Source organism: Oreochromis aureus, linkage group 15, assembly GCF_013358895.1.
Source record: "Oreochromis aureus strain Israel breed Guangdong linkage group 15, ZZ_aureus, whole genome shotgun sequence".
NCBI lineage: Eukaryota > Metazoa > Chordata > Actinopteri > Cichliformes > Cichlidae > Oreochromis > Oreochromis aureus.
The window spans coordinates 30827066-30847954 of NC_052956.1; the positions used below are offsets into that span (position 1 = coordinate 30827066).

A 20889-nucleotide genomic window follows, 5' to 3' on the forward strand; every position below is an offset into this window, starting at 1 on the left:
CACCTTGGAGGATAATTCATCACTGTGAGTGCCATAAACTCCCTGTGATTATAACAAACCAGACTGGACTTGTTCAGGGTTTTACACATTTTGCTTTTTGTGCTTTTCTTTTGTCGGTGTTCTTCTGAGAGTCAGCAAAATGTAGTTAAGATAAATATACATAAATATGTTTAATTTGAAGGGCAATTTCACTTGTGCATTTAACTCTTGTTTACAATAGGCAATGGGATTTTTGAATCAGCGTTTTCTTCCCTGTGTATTTTGGTTGCGCTGCACCTACTGAGACTGTGCACGGTGTCACCCTGTATAGGAAATTTAAGATGTGATCTTCCTGAGATCAGACCTTTAAAGTATGAATGCCTGCAGTTTTCTTAAGATAGCACTGGCTAAATATAGCTCTGGTTTGGTGTAATGACAGATTGCAGTGTCCCTCACGTTTGCTCTGAGGCGAAAGTGACTGCGCAACTGGCGTCACTGTCCCCCACAGCGATGTGTATAAGGGTGTCCAAAAACCACCGTCCCTTTTTTTCACAGCTGCCATTGTTCTTTGTGTCGTCTTTTATCTCCACTTTAGTAGCACTTCTTCAGAAAGTAGAAAAGCTAAGGGACAGGAGTCTGTCTGCCTGCCTAGTGAACAACTCAAAGGTTTCCCTGTTCTCTTTATCATGTTCTTTGATCATTAAGATAAAACGCCCTTTAAAGCACAACACCTCAACAAAAGACCGCTTTGGGAAAGCTATATTCTAATGTATGATAGTCTAATTAATCTACTTAGATCAAACTGGGACAGCAGGCAGATAAATCCTTGGAGGTGTAATTCATCATCTTTCACAAGAAGTTACCTGAACTCTAACCCTATATTTTTTAGAGATAAAAAGGACCATTTGGGGAAAATACAAACCATTTTTCATTTAGAGTTACTGGTGGGGGTAGGTTTGGCGTACTTTGCCATTAGATGGGTAAAGAAAAACTTCAGTCCTTGAGGACATGGTAACAAATCAGTACAGAGTTGTTCTGGGTAATCACCTGTATCTGTGTTAATGTGGGATTTGGCAGGTAGGGGGTCTTATGGATCCAGTGTAGCATAGCAGAGATGAAGAATGACTCACCTGTTTTCTTGTCTTTGACATGTGCTGACCGCTGCTGCTGTGGCTCTGGGGTTTACTGCTAACATGGACCATGACGTGGTACATGGCAAAGGGCATTATCAGCACATTAGAAGAATTCAAACATATGACTGCCAGTCTCGATGTAACCTAACTGCAAACTACCCAGTTCAAAGCCTGTATTTGTTAAAACTGGAAGTGAGAGGAGATGGAACAATGGATGGATAGAGGAATTTCCACAACTCGTGCATTCCCTACATTAATTATATGATTTAATAGGACTACAAAATAAAATACTACTAATGCAAGCTTTCTTCCAGTTTATGAAATTTATTTGATTTATTTTTCCTAGAAAACATCTTCCTAATCTGTCTCAAGAACAAAGTTATCTTATATTAATATTAATAAGGCACTTTCTAACTTAGACTTGACTAAACTCGGCTGAGTTTTACAATGAAAACAGCTTGTGAGCGTGGTGATATTTGTTGAGGTATGTTTCACATTACATTGAACTCTGCAGTCTTACACTAGTCAATATATCCCAGCGTAATGTAACACCTTTGTACCACAATGTTAGGTTTTCCACCACCATTAACAAAACTTTTATTGTTCCAGTAGATGCAGTGGTGTAATTGACCCCAAGTTGCCCTGATGTATCCAACAGAGTGTGAATGCATTATGTTTAAAGTGAAAACACTTGTATGATAGTGTTTGTGTGAATGAGTAAACAAGGCTTTTAGTAAGAGAGTGCTGTACAAGTACCAGTCTATTTATTACTATTTTTGCTGTCATTGAATCCCCGTCCGGACTTTTTCTAAAGGTCTCTAAGATTTCTTTAGATCTGAGTACGATGATGAAAGGCAAACCTTAGACCAGAAACGGGTTCCACAGTTCTCTTCTCAGTGAGGGTCTAAACCTTGGCACCTAATTTGCAAACTCAGATTTGAAGGTGTAGTTGCACTTTATGTAACTGAGCTGTTGTTCTTATTTATTTCAATCATGAAAGCTACTTCAAAGGGACAACTTTTGTGTCATTTGTTTGAGTGATTTACCTTCATGTGGAGAGGATGAACAGTTTAATTGACTTACAATGTCAAAAAAAGACAGAAATGTAAAAAAGATTGGCTTTTTGACCTGATGTGAAACTTGTTGTGGACTTGGAACATCTGCTTTTGACGGCTTTGTTTTTAGAGTATATTGCCTTTTTGTTATCATGAGTGTTATTTCGATAGTGAAGCTCCACTGTCACCGACCGAAAGGGAAAAAAAGTGTGCAAGGGACATGATGCAGCAATTTGTGGTCGTTCTGCTAAAAATGGAAAGTCCACAGACAGAATGGCCTGACCAGTTTTTCCACGTGGTTCCAACAGGTGCTGGAAAATGCTGTTTGTCTGGATGCCTGTAGATTATAGCTTCCCTTTGGAGATTTAGTACATGTGCTTTATACAGTGTATATGCAAAGATTGATGTTCATTATGTATAATGAGAAAAAGGGTAAATGCATCTTTTCTCACATTTGTTTTCTTAGCCTTTATCTTTCCTGCTGGGGGGATAAAGAAAATAAATGAACGTGTAGATTGTGCCCCCTCATCACTTTTGGTGTGGTTGTTTGCAAAATGCTCATGTTCTCTGCCCTAATTTCCACTGCTGCTGTTGATTTGTGTATCCTGTCAGGATGCTTTGATGTATCAAAGAGATTGACCTGCTGCAGGTCGTGGTTTTCTTTCACTGGGCAGCTATTCAGTCATGCAGGCCTGGCGCCTGCCTACACAGTGCAGTGCCCAGGCACAGGCCTGCTGGGCCCCAGGGCACTTCAGTCCTATATTCACAGCTAGACACACACACTGTAGTAGCCTCACAGTGGTGCCAGAGCAGCATTTTAAATATGCGCTTCTCTGCGGGACTTCTGGTTTGTTTCCTCGCTTGCTTCTCTGCTTTAAATCATTTGCCTGGATGCAGACAGAGGGCTGAGGAGATAGAGAACAAAATATAGAGCGTCTGTGAAATGAAAATACTGAGTAGTTTTTGGGAGGTGTCACTGAGACATCGGGGCTGGAGTCATCACAGAAAGAAATAAAACAAAACAAAACAGAACTCAGCTGTGGCTATCATCCTGTTCTGGGATCACACTCGAGTGTTTTTTTTGTAGCATCTTTGTTCATATGAATTGAAGAATGGATGGAAGTGTCGATCTCTATGGGGATGTGTTGATATATCGGCTGTCTGCTGTTGTCAGCCAGTATTGACTGACATTGACATATCAGCAAAACAGGCGATATATGACCAGCGTCTGTGGTCAGCATGTATATCTGCAAACAAATTTTTGCGCTTGCTGTTAATATTGATTAAATTTGACACTATGGATTCAGAATTTCCCTTGATCTAGCAACAGGACACTATTTACCACCTACAGCAGAACTACCACATGCTTTTATGATGTTTTATTGTGGCTGGTATTGGATAAGGAATCCAATATCATCTTTTTAGCCATCTTCATCTTTGAATCTTTGCAGCATGTTATTCAAATCTGGTCCTGGCTGCTGGGGTCGATGTTTGGTCACACATGTAACTACTTCATGGAATCTTGCTGCTAGGAGAGTTCCCCTAACCCCCCACAGATGACCTCCCTGACTGTGGGTAATGAGGCAAGACAGGCTTTGTGCTTCCTGAGGAGCAACCATGGTCGTCGAGACCCCTTTTTGCTGTTTAGCTGAAGGTGTAATGATCTGTGGATGCAATTAAAACTTCAGACGAGATTTGTTTAAAATGTTTGCATCTGGAACACTTTCAAAGATGTGGATTTGAGGTTCTCACTGACTGAATAAACCAGATAACTGAGCCCTTTTTGCTTGTTTGTGTTTGTCACCATCTTGTGTTTAGGCCTCTGTACTGCCTTTTTTGGAAAAAACCAGAGCGTTTTTCCTCTTCATGTTAGTCCTGTGTTTGGCCACTGGAGGCCAGCATGCCCAAACATTTTAGACTTCGTGCAGGACTCGGAAACCGCTCAACCCTATCGTTCCCATGACAGGCAGTAGTTGTTACATACCTATTTATTTAGTCAGATAAAAAAAATAGACCAAAACAGATAAGAATTTGGAACTGCTGCTATAAATACTGTGTCAGGTAGTCTGCTGAGGGTGCTGGTGTCAAGATATTAAAAATGGTATTAACTTATAGAGATAAGTAGTGTACTATAAGTAGAATGTAGCTTTCTTTTCTCCTGCTTGGAAAAAAAAGAAACACAACCTCTATTAAAGTTTGGCAGCAAATACCATCTGCTTCATATTTCTGTTTGTATATTGTTGCCTTTATGTCAATTCCATCGCAAAACTGTGAGATGTTTTGTCTGTAGAATTCATTCGGTCTACAAATAGTCACAATTTTTGCAGTTACAAGTCTTCCAGGTACCATTTGATAATGTTTCCACATTTTACAATGCAGAATGGCAATATTATATGTACTCATGTGTATTATGTGTTGTCAGGCAGTATCTGTATTCTTGATATATCGTGCTTTATTCTTAGGTTTTTATAGTGATGAGACACATAACTGAGTTACATGTTTTAATGAGCCAGAATTGTTAATACTAACAGGAAGTGAAGTGATGGAGAAGCAGGGCCATGACCCTCAGGTCCTACGTTTGTGCACACAGATTCCAAAGAGAATTTGATTTTTTTTCTGTATGTCATCTTTAAATATAGTTGATGTTTTTTTGTGTGTTTAGTTTTGTTTGTTTTTTTGAAGCTTGCTCAGCAGAAAAAAAGTTGTGGAAAAGTTTAAGCACTCCGGCCTTCTTTGCTCAATCTGTAAACGTTTAGTCTCTCACGAAGAAAAATGGAAGCATGTGTCCTTTGATGTCTGTCTTTGAAAGAATTGTAGCTTTTTTTGTGGTTTTGCAACAATATGTGAAGAAGCTAATTGATTACCATCTGTGCTGGTTTCTTTCAGTAATCCTAAGACTTCTCAGGCATATTTATGGTAGCAGTTTATAGTTTTCTTTTTCTATGTTTTGTTGTTTCCCTGCATTGTTGCATTACAGGTAGTTACTTGTATCACAGTTTTAACGCAGCTGAAAGAATTTTATCCTAGAATAAGTGACTGTAACTGGAGGTCAACATGCTGTCCTTTGTTATTAAAGTGTTTTATCAGGTAAAAAGATAAAGATGACCACAGATTACTTAAAAAAATCAGATTAGACAGTAAAGTTTTACCTGTTTAAAAATGGATGCTACATTAGCAGTTGTGAACAGCTGGTTCTTTCCATATAGTGTTACATTTGCACTGTATGACGGTACAGCAGACCAAAAACGGACCTGCATTAGCCACTCAGAAACATGCTGTCAGTTTAGCTCTATGGCACAACTGTAACTTACACATATCTTACAGTGGGGATCAATTTGATCAATTTGATGAGATGGTAGGGAAATGCTGTTATGTTCAGCAGCTGTTTACCTCATGACACTATGTTCTAGCATTTTACTGTAAATAACAGATGATTTCAGTTCAATTTAATTCAGTTCACGTTGATTTGTATAGCGCTAAATTACAACAATAGTGGCGTCAATGGGCTTTGTGTTGTAAGGTAAATAAGCTACAATAATATAGAGAAAACCCCCAAAATCAAATGGCCCACTTTGAGCAAGCAGTTGGTGACAGCGAGAAGGAAAAACACCCTTTTAAAAGAAAGAAACCTTCAACTGAGCAGGTTCAGGGAGGCACAACCATGACCAGTTGGAGATGAAGAGATGAAGAGAGTGACACAAGACAAAAGCCACTGTAACACTAACTAGGGATACAGAGAGGTGTATAAACATAGGGAGAGTGAAAAAGAAACACTCAGTGTGTCATAGGAAGCCCCAAGCAGCATGGTAGTAGTGCTTCACAGCTACAGTAATCAACGATTACCATAGTAAATAGCTATTGTAGCTTTGTTACTGGAGTCTCTGTCGAGGTGTGTCAGATTGTGGAAATCTGAATGTGAAATAGTAGCAGCGTCACTTTTGTTTACATAGCGTGCACTTGTCTTAACTACTGTTGTGTTTCCTCACAGATGATGCAGGGACATACTTCCCAAGTGTGAAGAGGGATCCAGGCCAGTACCTGCAGCGTTGTTCTGACTCTGTCAAGACTTGGCTGCGCGGCATGAAAAATGCTGGCAAGGTTCTGCTCCTCATCACCAGCTCCCATAGCGACTACTGCAGGCTCATCTGTGAACACATCCTGGGGTAAGACTGCCCACATCGATACTTCACACTGGCACCTCCATTAACAAAACTGGAACCTCATCTGCTTTGTTTACCATAACGGTCCAAATAGGGTTTTTAACCTATGCTTTTTTGATTCAACTCACTCATCCTTGGCCTTTCTAATCCTGCCCAGCAGGATGCTGATGGGGTCTGTGTTTTTAAATTGTAGTGGTGGGGTTACTGTTCAAATCACTGGCTTTGTGCATTACCAGCTTCCCTCTGTCTGCACTATACACAGTGTGGTTAAAGCCTTGTTTTTGTTGCCTAAGCCCCGTTTCACACTCGATCAAGCAGCAGCACAGGGCCTTGAAACAACACAGTGTGCACGTTGCTGCTGTGTTTGAACTTAGATAACCCGTCCTTGCTCTTTGTCGTCTCTTATCCTCTTCTCTGGCCTTGTCGATAGTTTGCTTTTTTTTCAGTCTCCATGCTTGAAGCTGTTGTTCCATGTGAAGTATTCTCTGAAGTAAAGCAGGGGGGCAGATGAGGTCAGGTTAAAGCCGTTTTGCTCTGGATGCCCTCCTCTCACACCATTTCCTGTCATCTCCCACAGAAAGCAGAGGCCTGGCTGAGTGTGTCTGTTTAACACACTGTTAAAATCAATCCTTTACAAGGTCAGCAGATTTCTGTTGTAAGACTTAGAAATTAGGTTGAAATGGTTTAGGGAGGAGTGTTTTGTGCTAATTGAGGTGGTTGGTGTCAACATCCTTCCTCGTTGTCCTACAGCCGAACTTTGTGTATTCTTCCGAGGAAATGTGTTGGTGCGTCATGTCAGCACATGATGTGTGACATATTAAGAAAGCACTTTATTGAGAAACAGGGCTTCTCCTTTGCCATCATGCCACCGTCCTTTTCAAGAGAAATTCGTCACTGGCCCACAGTAGTTGCAGTGTGGCAAATAGTGGCTGAACACCAATGACACGAGGCTGTCAGAAATAGCACAGGAAAGCCAGCTCTGTCCAACAGGAGAGTACAAGCTAATACTGACCAACCTGTCCAGTGAAGTGGTTATTACTATTTGGTACAACTGGATGAAGACTGTTTTTTTTCTTATCAGAAGAATAGCACCATTTCATGATTCTGTAGGTGTTTATTCCACTGACTATATAAGCTTGTTTTCTGGTTTATATAAAGTAAGGCAAGGCAAGGCAAGTTTATTTATATAGCACAATTCAACAGCAAGGTGATTTAAAGTGCTTTACAAAGACATTAAAAACAAAAACAAATAAAAAGTATGATTTAAAATTGATTAAAACAAACAAGCAAGCAAACAAACAAACAAAACAGTATATAAAATCAAAAATTAGAACAGTAGATAAAATCAGAACAGTAGATAAAATCAGTAGTTAAAATGTAAGTTTTGAAATTTAAGCTTAAAAGTGCGGATTTGGTGCTTTATTCAAATGCAGCTGAGAATAGGTGAGTCTTCAACCTGGATTTAAATAAACTGAGTGTTTCAGCTGATCTGAGGCTTTCTGGGAGTTTGTTCCAGATATATGGAGCATAAAAGCTGAATGCAGCTTCTCCATGTCTGGTTCTGACTCTGGGAACTGATAAAAGACCGGATCCAGATGACCTAAGGGATCTGGAAGGTTCATACTGGGTCAGGAGGTCACTGATGTATTTTGGTCCTAAACCATTCAGCATCAGAACTTTAAAGTCTATCCTCTGACGGACAGGCAGCCAGTGTAAAGACCTCAGAGCTGGACTGATGTGGTCCACTTTTTTCGTCTTAGTGAGGACTCGAGCAGCAGAGTTCTGAATGAGCTGTAGTTGTCTGACTGATTTTTTAGGTAGACCTGTAAAGATGCTGTTACAGTAATCAAGCCTACTAAAGATGAATGCATGGACTAGTTTTTCCAGGTCCTGTTGAGACATCAGATCTTTTATCCTTGATATGTTCTTGAGGTGATAGTAAGCTGATTTTGTTATTGTCTTAATGTGTTTTTCTAAGTTTAGGTCTGCATCCATCACTACACCCAAATTTCTCGCCTGGTTGGTGGTTTTTAGGTGTATAGATTGAAGTTCACTGGTGACCTGTAATCGTTTTTCTTTGGCTCCAAAGACTATTACTTCAGTTTTGTTTTTGTTTAGCTGGAGAAAATTGTGGCACAACCAGTCATTAATTTCCTCAATGCATTTACCAAGAGCCTGTACAGGGCCTCGGTCTCCTGGTGACATTGTCATATATATTTGTGTGTCATCTGCATAGCTGTGATAGTTTATTTTGTTGTTCTTTATAATCTGTGCCAGTGGGAGCATGTAAATGTTAAACAGAAGGGGTCCCAAGATGGAACCTTGGGGAACTCCACATGTGATACTTCTCTGCTCAGATGTGAAGTTACCTATTGATACAAAGTATTTCCTGTTTTCTAAGTATGTTTTGAACCAGTTTAGTACAGTCTCTGAAAGACCTGCCCAGTTCTCCAGTTGTTTGAGTAATATGTTGTGGTCAACTGTATCAAATGCTGCACTGAGATCCAGTAAAACTAAGACTGACATTTTTCCACTGTCTGTATTCAGACATATGTCATTAAACATACTGAAAGTTGAGATGTTTATCCATTTTCTTCAGCTTCAGGTATTCACTCTGTATCTAAGGGAGAGGCTAGTTCTGACCCTCATCTTATGGTCACCAATCCATCTTCACTATGATGGATTGGTGCAGCGTCCACATCACTGCAGATATGGCTCCTGCTTCCCTCTCTCCTGACTTGTGAGCAGGATCAGAGATACTTAACCCTTTCATGCATGAATTAAGACAACCTCAATCAGGATTTTTTTCTTAAGTAGTTTTATTCATCTTTAGGCATTAAAAAATTGAACTTCATTTTTTTAAACATGTACTTTTCAAAGAGTTTTTTACATCTCCACTTAGGTGGACAACATACGTTTTGACTTATGAATTTGACAAACTACTAAATAATATAAAATGTGAAAGAACTGTAACATAACAAAATATTTTTTTTATATATTTTAAATATATTTTATAACAATATATGTAACAAATATATGGAGTGACACAGCAGTGTCCAATGTAGTGGTTTATGTGCAAGTATACCATCAACACGGACACAAATACAAGAAAACCGCCTTTGAATAGCTGTCCACTGTAGTGACCACTTTGCATGAAAGGGTTAAACTCCTCCACTTGGGGCAGCAGCTTGTCCCTGACCCAGTGTGGGCAGTTTGGGGATGCCCCCTTCCTTTTCCAAAGTCAAACATCACTAAACACACTCCTAAACCTCATGGAAAGCCTTCCCAGAAGAGCTGAAGCAGTTATATTTGCAAAGTGTGGATCACAATCATATTAATATTTTTTCAGTACAAGTAGACTTTTGAGTTCTGAATTAAGATTGTTAAAATGTGCAGAAACCCATTTTTGCCACAGTTTGAATATACTGTACTGTACTATAATGAGCAGTTTTATCATGATGCAATTAAAGCTTGGCACAGTTAGCAGAGTTAACAGTTTACATAATTCCCATTAATATTTCTGTCTTGCTTCATGAGCCACTTGTTGGCTTCTCTCTTTATAAGGAAGAGTCTTCCTCATAAACATGTATACTAAAGTCCTCATGACTGTAGGCTTATGTTTACTTTAGTCTGCATTTCTTCACTGTTTATTGCTCTGTGTTTTCTATCATCTGTACTGATTGTTTAGGCTCATTCAGCCTCACTGTGTGCACTTGTGTACTTGGATGTTTTCCATGAGCTGTCGAGTCTAAAGAGTTTTCTCTGGCTGTTACAGGAAGGACTTTGAGGAACTATTTGACATCATTATCACAAATGCCCTTAAGCCAGGATTCTTCTCCTTGGTGCCCCAGCAGAGGCCCTTTAGAACCCTTGGTGAGTAAAAGATCGCACACACATTTCTCATTTAAGTTTTGAAAATATCTGTAGAAAAGGCTCAAATATATAAATTTTGCACCAACTGGAGGTTTCAAAACGTTGTTACATGTTACATTACTTGTTACATTACAATAGTATTATGATTTCAAATATATAAAAATAATAATCTGTCACTTTAAAGAGTACCATCACATAAAAAGTACTTTTAATTAAACAAAAACAAAACATCTTTTTGCAATTATCTTGTACGTGTTTGTCATATTGTGTAATTACTGCTGCATGTCTGCAATTGAATATATTGGCTTTGCCACATTAAACAGCAAACTGGCATCACTTTGAGTCCAATGATCTGGTAATACTTTTTAAGGAATGGTGTTGTGTAAGTTTACTGTAGCTGACCTCTGTAATATGAATGTTTCAGCACATATAAAAGTGTATGTTAGTGGGTATTAACAATGACTTATTGGGTGTGGTTTCTGGACATTTTCATTTTAAGCCAAAGCTTAATTACAGATGTAAAAATGTCCTCTTGACCATTCCCTGTGGATGATTTGACTAAAACAGGTCACACTACACTCGCTCATGTTTAGTTTGCGATCGACAGAGTGTTTAAAGATGGACAAACCCACTGGTTTTGGATTCTACATTATGAAAGTGACCATATTTGAAAAAAAGAGGATGGAATGAAAGTTTATCAGCCAAGAATAGCAAGCTTGGCTAGTCACCAAAACTAAAGGGCAAGGGAGCCTTCACCTCCTTTGCTCACTTGTGACCTCAATAAACACATTCCTAAGGCGAGAGGTGTACACCCTGGACAGGTCAGCAGTCTATCACGCATAGAGACAGACAAGCATTCACACTCACAGTCACACCTATGGGCAATTTAGAATTATTAATTAAGCTAACCCCAATAATTGCTTATCTTTGGACTGTGGGAGGAAGCCAGATTACCCGGAGATAACCAGATGGTGGAGATCTTTCTGACAGGCAACTGTGCTAACCCCCACACCTGTGCTGCTCCATTTACAACAGGCTTTTATTACTTTAGTAGTCTATTGATGGGAATGAGAGCTTACTCCAGCTATAACCACCACAGATTTTACATTTGACCTGAAGATTATAAACAGCTGTGCATTCTGTTATTGACAGCAGTATCTGCAGCTTCCATGTAGCTTCTCCTACCTGCCCGGGCTGCCTGTCATCTCTCCCCAACCCCAGACATCAGCTCCTTGATGCTGGTGGTGAAGGTGTGTCCTGGGACAGGGGTAGTTTCCTGGTATGCTCCCCATGTCTGGATTGTCTGGCTGCCAGCAAGAACACTGGGGATGCATTATGTGTGAAGACGGGATGATCCACTCACTGAAATATTCTCTCCCTCGCCCTTTGCTTTGCCACGCTGGCAGAAGTAGCATCGGCATCTGGCCTCTATTCTTTTTTCTTTTTCTTTTCTTTTTTTAACTGAAATCGTTGCTTCTTGTTCTGCACTCTTGACATATTCTCATTTTTATTAGCCAATAAAGTTTATTTAGAACACTTTAAATTTACTACGGCAGAGCTGATGGTTAAAGACCCACCAAGCAAGCTCAATTCATTGTCATAAAGGTGAGCGCACAGAGCTGATCATCAGCTCGTAAATGATTTGTTTAAGAAGAACCTCCACTTTTTTTCTGTTCATTTAATAGCTTTTCTGTGTGGAGCTTATATCTTCTGCTTTCCTTCTATTTTCTGAAGACATTCAGATTCACAAATTGCATTTACTCCCTCATCATCTGCAGATTAGGTAACACTACATGAAAGTACTCTACAAGTACCTGGATGGTGTACTTGTAGATGGTCCAGCAGCTGAGTTACTGTCAATGTGACAGTGACAGCACAATTTTCAGCCAGTGCTCACTCATTATGTCAGCAAATTGTCCCTTTGAGTGTAGCATTATATTGGTGAGGTTGTATTTTACTGCTGTAGATATAAAAGTGAGAACAGTCATCCATCTATAGCACCTTTTACTTGCAATATGCATGTTAAGCACATTGTGTCCAACTCATACGTGATCTGACATATTAGGATTTTATATAGAGAGATTGTCTTTAATACTTGAAAAGCACGCTCTACTGGGTTGAGAGCAGGTGACTGACTTGACCACTGCAGAATATCCCATTTATTTGCCCTGAGAAATGGCTGGGTTGCTTTTATGGTACACTTCCCTTTGCTTTAGCACTGTCCTAGCACTTCTGAGTCTAGCCCCGCACACTTCAGAATTCATCCTGCTATTTCTGTTAGCAGTTATATCATCAAAAGTGAGTACTAACCCGGATCCACAGGCAGGCATAGGTGCACATGCCATCACACTGCCTCCAGTGTTTGATAGAAGATGATGTGGTCATGATAGGTGTCTCTCCTTCCCTGTACTTTGTCCCCATCATTATGGGACAGGATAGTTTTATCTGTTCAAATTCGGCGTAGTTTCTTTTAGATGTTTTATTATCTGGCCTTCCTGTTCTTGAGTGTACCTTGATGCAAGACCTCCGTTTTTCTATTCATGAAGAATATAAATATGCAGGGCTTTGAAGATGATGCAGCTATCGGCTTGTGAGTGTTCTTGACTTTGTTAGCTGTTGTGATCCTGTTTTTCTTCCCCATAAAAGTACCAAATTGTTGCCCACTCTTTAGCTTTTATCCACCTATCTGCAATAGGGCCTCCTATTTAAAAATACAGTGAAAAGCTTTAAAATACAAATTCAACACTTTGAATCAACTTCAGATATTATCCCAGCTTGACTGTGACAGGATAAATGAACATGAAACTTAAAGTGTCACAGTTTGAAACACTAAAAAGGCTCAAAGCCATCACCAGTAGAAGAAAAAACTGGTGTTACCGAAACAGGACTTCTTAAGAGCTGCTGCTTATCTCAGCTGCACCATTTGCTCTGCTCTGAATCCTGTCTGTGCATGAGGACTCCCAGATGTTCAGGTGCTCATCCCTCGTCTTACTGTTTTTTCTCTCCTGTCAAAATGTTTCTAGCATATTTGACCTGAGTTTGAACTTGCTCTGTGGAGCACTGTGTCTTTTTTATCGCAGAGGGGGAGGGACTCCTTTTATCATTATGCTGCTGCTGGGTTTTAGATGCACTGAGCCGACTTAAGATAACTGTCTATCCTGCTTCACAGAGAGGAGTCTGTAAATTCAGGCAGGCAGCAAGCGTTTGCCATTGTTTAGGTTGAATAAGGAGGCTTACTGCAGAAAGGTAAACAGTCATACAGTATACAGCAGCTTCAGAAACCTTTCTTTTTGCACGTTTACATTTTCACAAAGTCTGTATAGTTTTGACATGATTGTAGATTTATTTAAAAAATTAAAATTCCATTACACAACTATTTAGATCCTTATGTTAGCTTTACTCCGAGGAAGTAAATAGGACATCATTTAGAGAGGCATATGTACTGTTAGAGCAGAGGTGTCAAACATAAGGCTTGGGGGTCCAAATCAGCCTAGCAAACAACTTTTAAACTGTATATTGAAAGGTTTTACAGCTTTTCCTACAATTTCATCCATTCATATTACTCCAAATAATTAACTAAAAAATATATATATTTTAGCAAAAAAAACCTGTAAGAAAATACATAAAATACATACCTAAAACTGTGAATTAGGAGTTTTTATAACTATATGAAATATTTACAGTATAGATGTGTAAAATTACAGGAATGTTTCTATAATTTTACACATTCATTTCTTACAATTTAAACTCGAACAGTCAGTTATTGAAAATGATCTGTAGAAAGCTGCCCAGCATTGTTAAATGTGATGTTGTGATCATAGTGCAGTTAATCATTACTGAAACATTGGGGATTACATGTCTGTATTCCAGTACCATTTTTGCTTATTATCTGCACTAACAGCTTCTCTAGAAGGAACTTGTGCTAACATCAAACCTGTAGCCAACCAGTGGAAAGCTCTTATTCAAGCGTTATTCACAAGCTCTGTAATCTGAAAATGACACAGGTCTTTTACCTCCCTGGAACCATGGGTCTGACTGTTTTTGGAGAGAAAAGATGAGATTTCTTGATATTTTGGCTGACAAGTGGTGTTTGTTGAGGTTGGATTGAAACAAGAGGGGCATGGCTGGATCTGAATATGGCATTCTTCAATGCGTTGCTTTCATTCGTAGTCTGATTTTCCCCTTCAATGCTGAGCTGAGATAAGGGCTGCCGAAATGCAGTTTGTATCAACAGCAGCTCAAGTCTTTGTAGAGTCATGGAATACTTGGAATCAAGTAACCAAACTAAACCAAACAGAAACTTCAGATGTTTTCTACCATTTCTATTGACATTTTTAACCTATACATGAACATCTTTGTCATTATTTATTTGAACATTTTCAAGCTGTCTTTTAAAAGACATATTGTGTCTCCCACAATGTCTGACAAAACTAATGAATGCTGTGTTTCTAGATAGGCGACGACTGTGGTGCAGGGTTTTGTGCCAAAAAAAATTAAACTACCCCAAGCTGCAGGAAGATTTATAGACCTTTCATTGTTCCTGTAACTCTTGGAAGAAGTCCATCCTTTTTTGTGTCTCCGCTGCACAATAGTAGGCATTTTAGAGTTTGTAGAACACAGTTTGGTTGAGGGTCAGTATCCCCTAGCAGAAGAGAAACCTTTGAGTGTTGTCTTTGCCTAGAAATAAATGTATGTTGTTGCAACACTAACAACTGGCATATCTAAAAATCTGTGAAATATCAGCTACGCATGCAGTAGTTCTCAAAAAAACAAAAATATAGACCAAAGAGCTAACAGTCAGGTTTATGCGTTATGAAATCTGTATGTTCTTACATGAATTGGGACCGTATAGTTCAGGTTTAGGGCTTACACTAAGCCTGAACTAACCATGGTTAAGCCTAAAATTTTGGTATGTCAAGAAGAGAAAATTACATTTTAAGACATGTAAATCTAGCCCGATTAATAGTACTGTAATTTAACCCTCTCAGGTCCATTATTCCAACTTTTTTCAAAAAAGTCCATTTGGACTTTGAAATGGAGGGTGAGGGTCGTGTTAGGGTTAGATTTACAAGTTATGATCACCTCAGAGGGTTAAAAGGTTGAATGAGTTTGAAGACCTGGTAAAGAATCATATAGTAATTTAAAGTACAAATTAGAGCTGAGGTTAAGATGCTATTTTTACTTCCCTGTTCTGTTTTTTCACAAACGCTGACATTTACCCTTTGGTTCCCTGCATAAATGACGTGGTACCTCTGCCACTGAGTTGTGTGGTTTTGCCCTGGATTACTGGAGGCTTTGCTGGTGTGTCTGCTCCTGCAGCAGCTGACTTGTTGGTCAAACTCCTGCGACTGTGTTGTATTACCTGTTTTTGCTTGTGCAGTGAACGATGTGGAGGAGAGCGAGGGTCTGCCGTCGCTGGACAAGCCCGGCTGGTACTCCCAGGGCAATTGGCCACACCTCCACGAGCTGCTCAAGAAAATGACTGGGAAACCAGAGCCCAAGGTACGCAAACCACCTCTGACACCACAGCAGGCAGCCAGAGCTCTGGCTCACTTTGAGGTTAGCTCCAACTTCAGCTTTTGGCAGACACTGAAAGAGATGAAGGCTTCATGATAAACATGCTCAGGGAGATTCACACTAGAGTGATGAAGAGGAGGAACGTGGCCCCTGGCATGACTGTTGACAAGGCAGGGGTGTGACAGCATGCTGAGAATTCACTGATAGAGCCAGTATAATACAACCCATTCTTAGAGACACTTCTTACTGACTTGTTTCCCTCAAGAAAACAACAGTTAACCAACATTCAGTCCCACACAACAGTGGTTTGTTTAATTGACAAGACTAAGGGGAACCTTATTTTCTGTCATGTACATACAGATATATTTATGACTTCTCAAATTAAACATGGAAAAACGAACTAAACTAACTAAATACTGTGGTCAACTCACATACATGAAATCTCCAGCCATGTACCTCTGGCTTCAGACTTTTCTAAATGCTTGGCTTCAGACTTTTTCTTCTAATACCTCCCATCACTCCACCATGTTTTTCTTCCAAGGAGCCAGGGTTTCTTTTATATTTTTAAAGTGGTCTAGAGCAGCGGTGTCCAACTCCAGGCCTCAAGGGCCGGTGTCCTGCAGGTTTTAGATGTGTCCTTGATCCAACACAGCTGATTTAAATGGCTTAATTACCTCCTCAACTTGTCTAATGAACTAATCATTTGATTCAGGTGTGTTGACCCAGGGTGAGATCTAAAACCTGCAGGACACCGGCCCTTGAGGCCTGGAGTTGAACACCCCTGGACTAGAGTATTAGTTCTCCAGGCTGGTTTTTCACACATTTTCATTCCAGTTCTTGTGCTTCATCATTTTAAGAAGAATTCTCTTTTTTTTATTGTTTGCAAAGCCATTTTACACTCACTTATGAATCATTCGAGCATAAAAAAGGCACTGTTGCGAAACATATAATTTGTTCCCATTCATTTAGTCGATTGTATGTAAAGTGCCAACAATAGAACAGTTTGACAGGTGTAAAATAATATTTTTGCACTACCGTATTTTTCGGACCATAAGGCGCACTGTCAATGAACGGATCTGTTTTCATACATAAGGTGCACCGGATTATAAGACACCTTAAGCAAAACAAAACAGTCAGATATGTCAAACTTTACTCAACTCATTATTCTTGTTCCTCCACTTCTGTACCATTGATTCATTAATGTTAAATTCTCTCACAGCTGCTCTATTCCCATGTTGTTGCAGTATATTAATGACTAACCTCGTATTGTGGATGGATTATCTTAGTTGTTCTCTTGACTGAAGTTTGGTCTGTTTACAGCATCCTGCCATGCGATTGCATTTGTCCCAAACCATTGGGAACCCTCACGTTAACTTTTATTGCGTGGATAATAGTTAGCGTTCATCCTCCAGCTTCACTGTATTTATGTTATGTTAACATTGCTGTGTCACTAGAGATCACGTAGCACATCATTATATACCAGCTAGTCTAACTTCAGTAACCCTACAAAAGTCACTGCTGTTTAGTTTTCTGTCTTCAGTTATGTTGGAAGTGATGGCAGAGCTGTACGGTTTAATTTTCTCAGAAATCTCTCAGTCAGAACATGCTATGTTAGGTGGAAACTAGCAAGCTAACTTCCTGCTAACTTGTAACTCTGTTAAATGTAATAAATTCTGTTTTCATGGATGCCTGGATGTTAAACTTAATTGTTACACCTGGTAAAGCAGCAATGCTGATCAATTTATTAAAGACGAAAGAATTTAGACAGCTTTTAACTCTCAGTGATGCCGCAATGTTCGTTTGACTTTGGGACCTTAAGTGGAGTTTGGACCCGGATTACTCCGCGAGGCTCCTGACTATGGTAGCCATAATACTCCGACAATCCGTCAAGTGGTGTGGCTTCGTAGCTTACCAAAGTTGTACTAAAACATTTTTTGACAGACTTTTGAGCGCCGTGTACCACATAAAATCGGTTCCACGTCAATAAGCACAACCAGAATTCACACATAAGGCGCACCGGATTATAAGGCACACTGTCGATTTTTTAGAAAATTAAAGGATTTTAAATGTTTTATAGCCCATGTCAGTGATCCAAGACCCTGCCAGTAAAAGCCCACCTGAATAAAAAAACTGTAGAGCACTGTCAGTCATGGATTGGCCTGACTAGAACCCGAGTTTCCACATTACTAAGTGTGGGATCACCTCGACTGAGAAAAGAATGATAGAACAAAAAGGAGCATTCAGAAGTTTTGGGGCATCCTTGAAGAAACCTGAAGAACTATTCCTGAAAACTACTACAAGATATTTACAAGAAAGCTTGCCCAAGTGAGATGAGGCTGTGTTAAAGAATAAAGGTGGTCATACCAAATGTTGTGGAACTAAAAACCGAATAGAAATCTAGGGAACATGTTTGTTTCTTTTATTTTTTATCTAGGTAGTTGAGATAACTACATTAATGGTCAAAAGTTTTCAAACACATTGTTCTTTTCATTTTTTTTCTACTGAAATTTCCATTGTAATTTTCCACCATAGTAGATTTAAATCACATAATTAAAATGTGATAGGAGTGCAGATTTTCAGCTTTAATTCAGATCAAAATATTGCATTTTTATGCATAGTCCTCCACTTTCAGAGGATCAAAAAGAATTGGATAATTGACTGACAAGTAGTGCTTTTATAAATGTTTATTTCCCCACATTAATTGTATTCCAGATTAAAATCTTGCTGACTACTCAAAACGCTTTAATTGTGTTGACTCATTTGTAGGATAAGACAAACATATTTATTTGTATTGTTTGTGTTTATAGATAAAATTAACTAAATCACTTAAACGATATATTAAATAAAACCTAATAAACAATCTAAGAAGCTTTAGGGATTAGCCAATTATACAACTTTCTAGATTTCTTTCTCTATGAAAATAACTTTTTAAAATTTCAATTAAATACTTCATATACTTCATTAAATACTACATATGTCAAAAGATTTTACACCAGATACCCTCACCTGACCCATTTATCCAAGTTTGGAATTGTCACTCGGAGTACCCTAGCTTATGATCTGTCTGTGGCTAGGGCCAGATAATAAGGATCTAAAGATAAGATTTTAGTTGGGAGGGAACAGGATCAGAAATGAAAATGGATGGATGAAAACTATTAAATAAAGTAGATATTTATAAGACAATAGCTTATATTTGGTGTCTGGTAAGTAATGCAGCTGTCTTTCAGACAAATAAGCTTCCATCTGTGTGACATTATGAAACTGTATCAGAAAAAAAAGCAATAAAGTGGCATCAAAGCAACAATTTAGTCAAAAACAGGGCACAGGACACAACTACATAAAAGAAAAAATGCCAGACGAAATAGACCAGAAAAAATGCTGACTCATCTGTGCTCTCAACAGTCTAACTACAAGCCAGCCACAAAACTCCCATTAGACATTACAATGAAAGTTTTTTGGCTTGTGGCTTTTTGTAGAGAGAAGAGCTGTCCCATACTGGAACGCATCTAAAGGAAAAAGCTGTTAAATAATCCAGTGTGTCTGTGTATGCTCACAGGGATGTATAATTGTGTCTAAAAGGACCTAATTTGGAACAATCATATCCCTTTAAATTTGATAGATTTTCACATAATAGACTGAAATATAGATATGAATGTTCAATGATTTCTCTTGAATTTTCAGACATGTTCTACAAGCAATTAATAATCTATGTTATTTTACCTGTGTAGCAGTATCCAATCTGCATTCCCCGCTTATACTATACCTCCTGGTTTTCAAAAGAAGCATGGATTGCTGCTGGCTAGCTTTGGAGGCTTTAATTGGCAGGCTGTCAGCTAGCAACAGTAGCTCACTTTATAGCTATTGACCAAACTTCCATTGTCATCAAAATGAGTGCCTTAAACTTCCTGTGGTGACCTGGTATTAAATCCACAGTATAAAATTTCTGCCACTAGAATTGTTCACAAAGTCGTTAACAAATGAGGTTCAGTCGTGAGGTTTACCCTGGTAACAGTGGTCAAACCAGTTGTGCAAAAAATAATGTTAGCTTGCTGAACATCCATCCATCCAAAATAGATGGATGGACTCCGTCTCCTTGTCCGAGACGGACCCCACACCTCTGTCTCTGTAGTTTGCCTGAGGGAACACCAAGGTATTCCCAGCCAGCCAAGAGATGTAATCTCTCCAGCATGTCCTGGGGCTTTCTACCAGTGGGACATGCCCTGATGGATCCAATAGCATAACATCATCTGCAAAAAGCAGAGATGAGATTCCGAGACCACCCAAGTGGAAGCCTTCCATCACTTGGCTATTCTGTCCATAAAATTATGAACAGAATCGGTGACAAAGGAACTCAGGGCGAACCTCATCTACCCCAGGGACCCTGGTGCCATGTGCGCTTATGGACACCTTTATATTCGAACACGGTGTTCATTAAGGACAAACTGTGGTTTGATCAGGCAGGCCATTCTTCCCAGTCAAGCCCCTCCAGGTCTCTGTGTTGTTGCCCACATGAGTGTTGAAGTCTCCCAGTAAGAAAACAGAATCCCCAAGTGGAGCACCCTCAAGCAACCCACCCAGGAACTCCAAAAAGGCAGGTACTCTGAACTGTCGTTCGGCAGATAAGCGCAGATGACAGTCAGGACCTGTTCCCCAACCTGTTCCCTTGATCTTACGCTTAAAAGGGCCTTCTAAATTGCTCTTTGTCTGGTCTCTCACCCAGGACCAATTTGCCATAGGAGACCCTATCAGAGGGCAAAAGCCAGCCACCAGAACATTAGAACCCTGGGACACACACTGTGACATTGTGATGTTAAGACAAGAACTTTGACAGTGGCTTGGTTAGTGGCTGGGCAAGATGAGGTTCAACACCACTGACAGGCAACCACAATTTACATACTGATTTTTCAGAAAGCTCACAATTAATCCAAGTAAACACTTAAAAAATATAACACGAGTATAATTGTTTTGGGACATTTATTCAGAAATGTGATTTTCTCTCACATAATTATATGCCTTTACATTACAATATAAATCTTCTTGGTACTACAGTTGTTGTGCTATGGTGATGTATAAATAAAATTGAATTGAATTACTTGTGAATATCTTCTAAAAAAAAAAAGACATTACATTGGATGAAAATATTAAATACAATTAACATACTGTTAACATACT

General features: G+C 39.2%; 1 protein-coding gene across 1 annotated transcript in view; it reads left to right on the forward strand.

Annotated features, from left to right (window-relative positions):
* nt5dc1 (5'-nucleotidase domain containing 1) overlaps nucleotides 1-20889 on the forward strand; it is a 79424-nt gene that overhangs the window by 43458 nt on the left and 15077 nt on the right. Inside the window, exons 7-9 of the mRNA XM_031749316.2 lie at nucleotides 6156-6330; nucleotides 10103-10200; nucleotides 15581-15702. Coding sequence (XP_031605176.1) covers nucleotides 6156-6330; nucleotides 10103-10200; nucleotides 15581-15702 — 395 coding nt within the window. The remainder of the gene's footprint in view (nucleotides 1-6155; nucleotides 6331-10102; nucleotides 10201-15580; nucleotides 15703-20889) is intronic.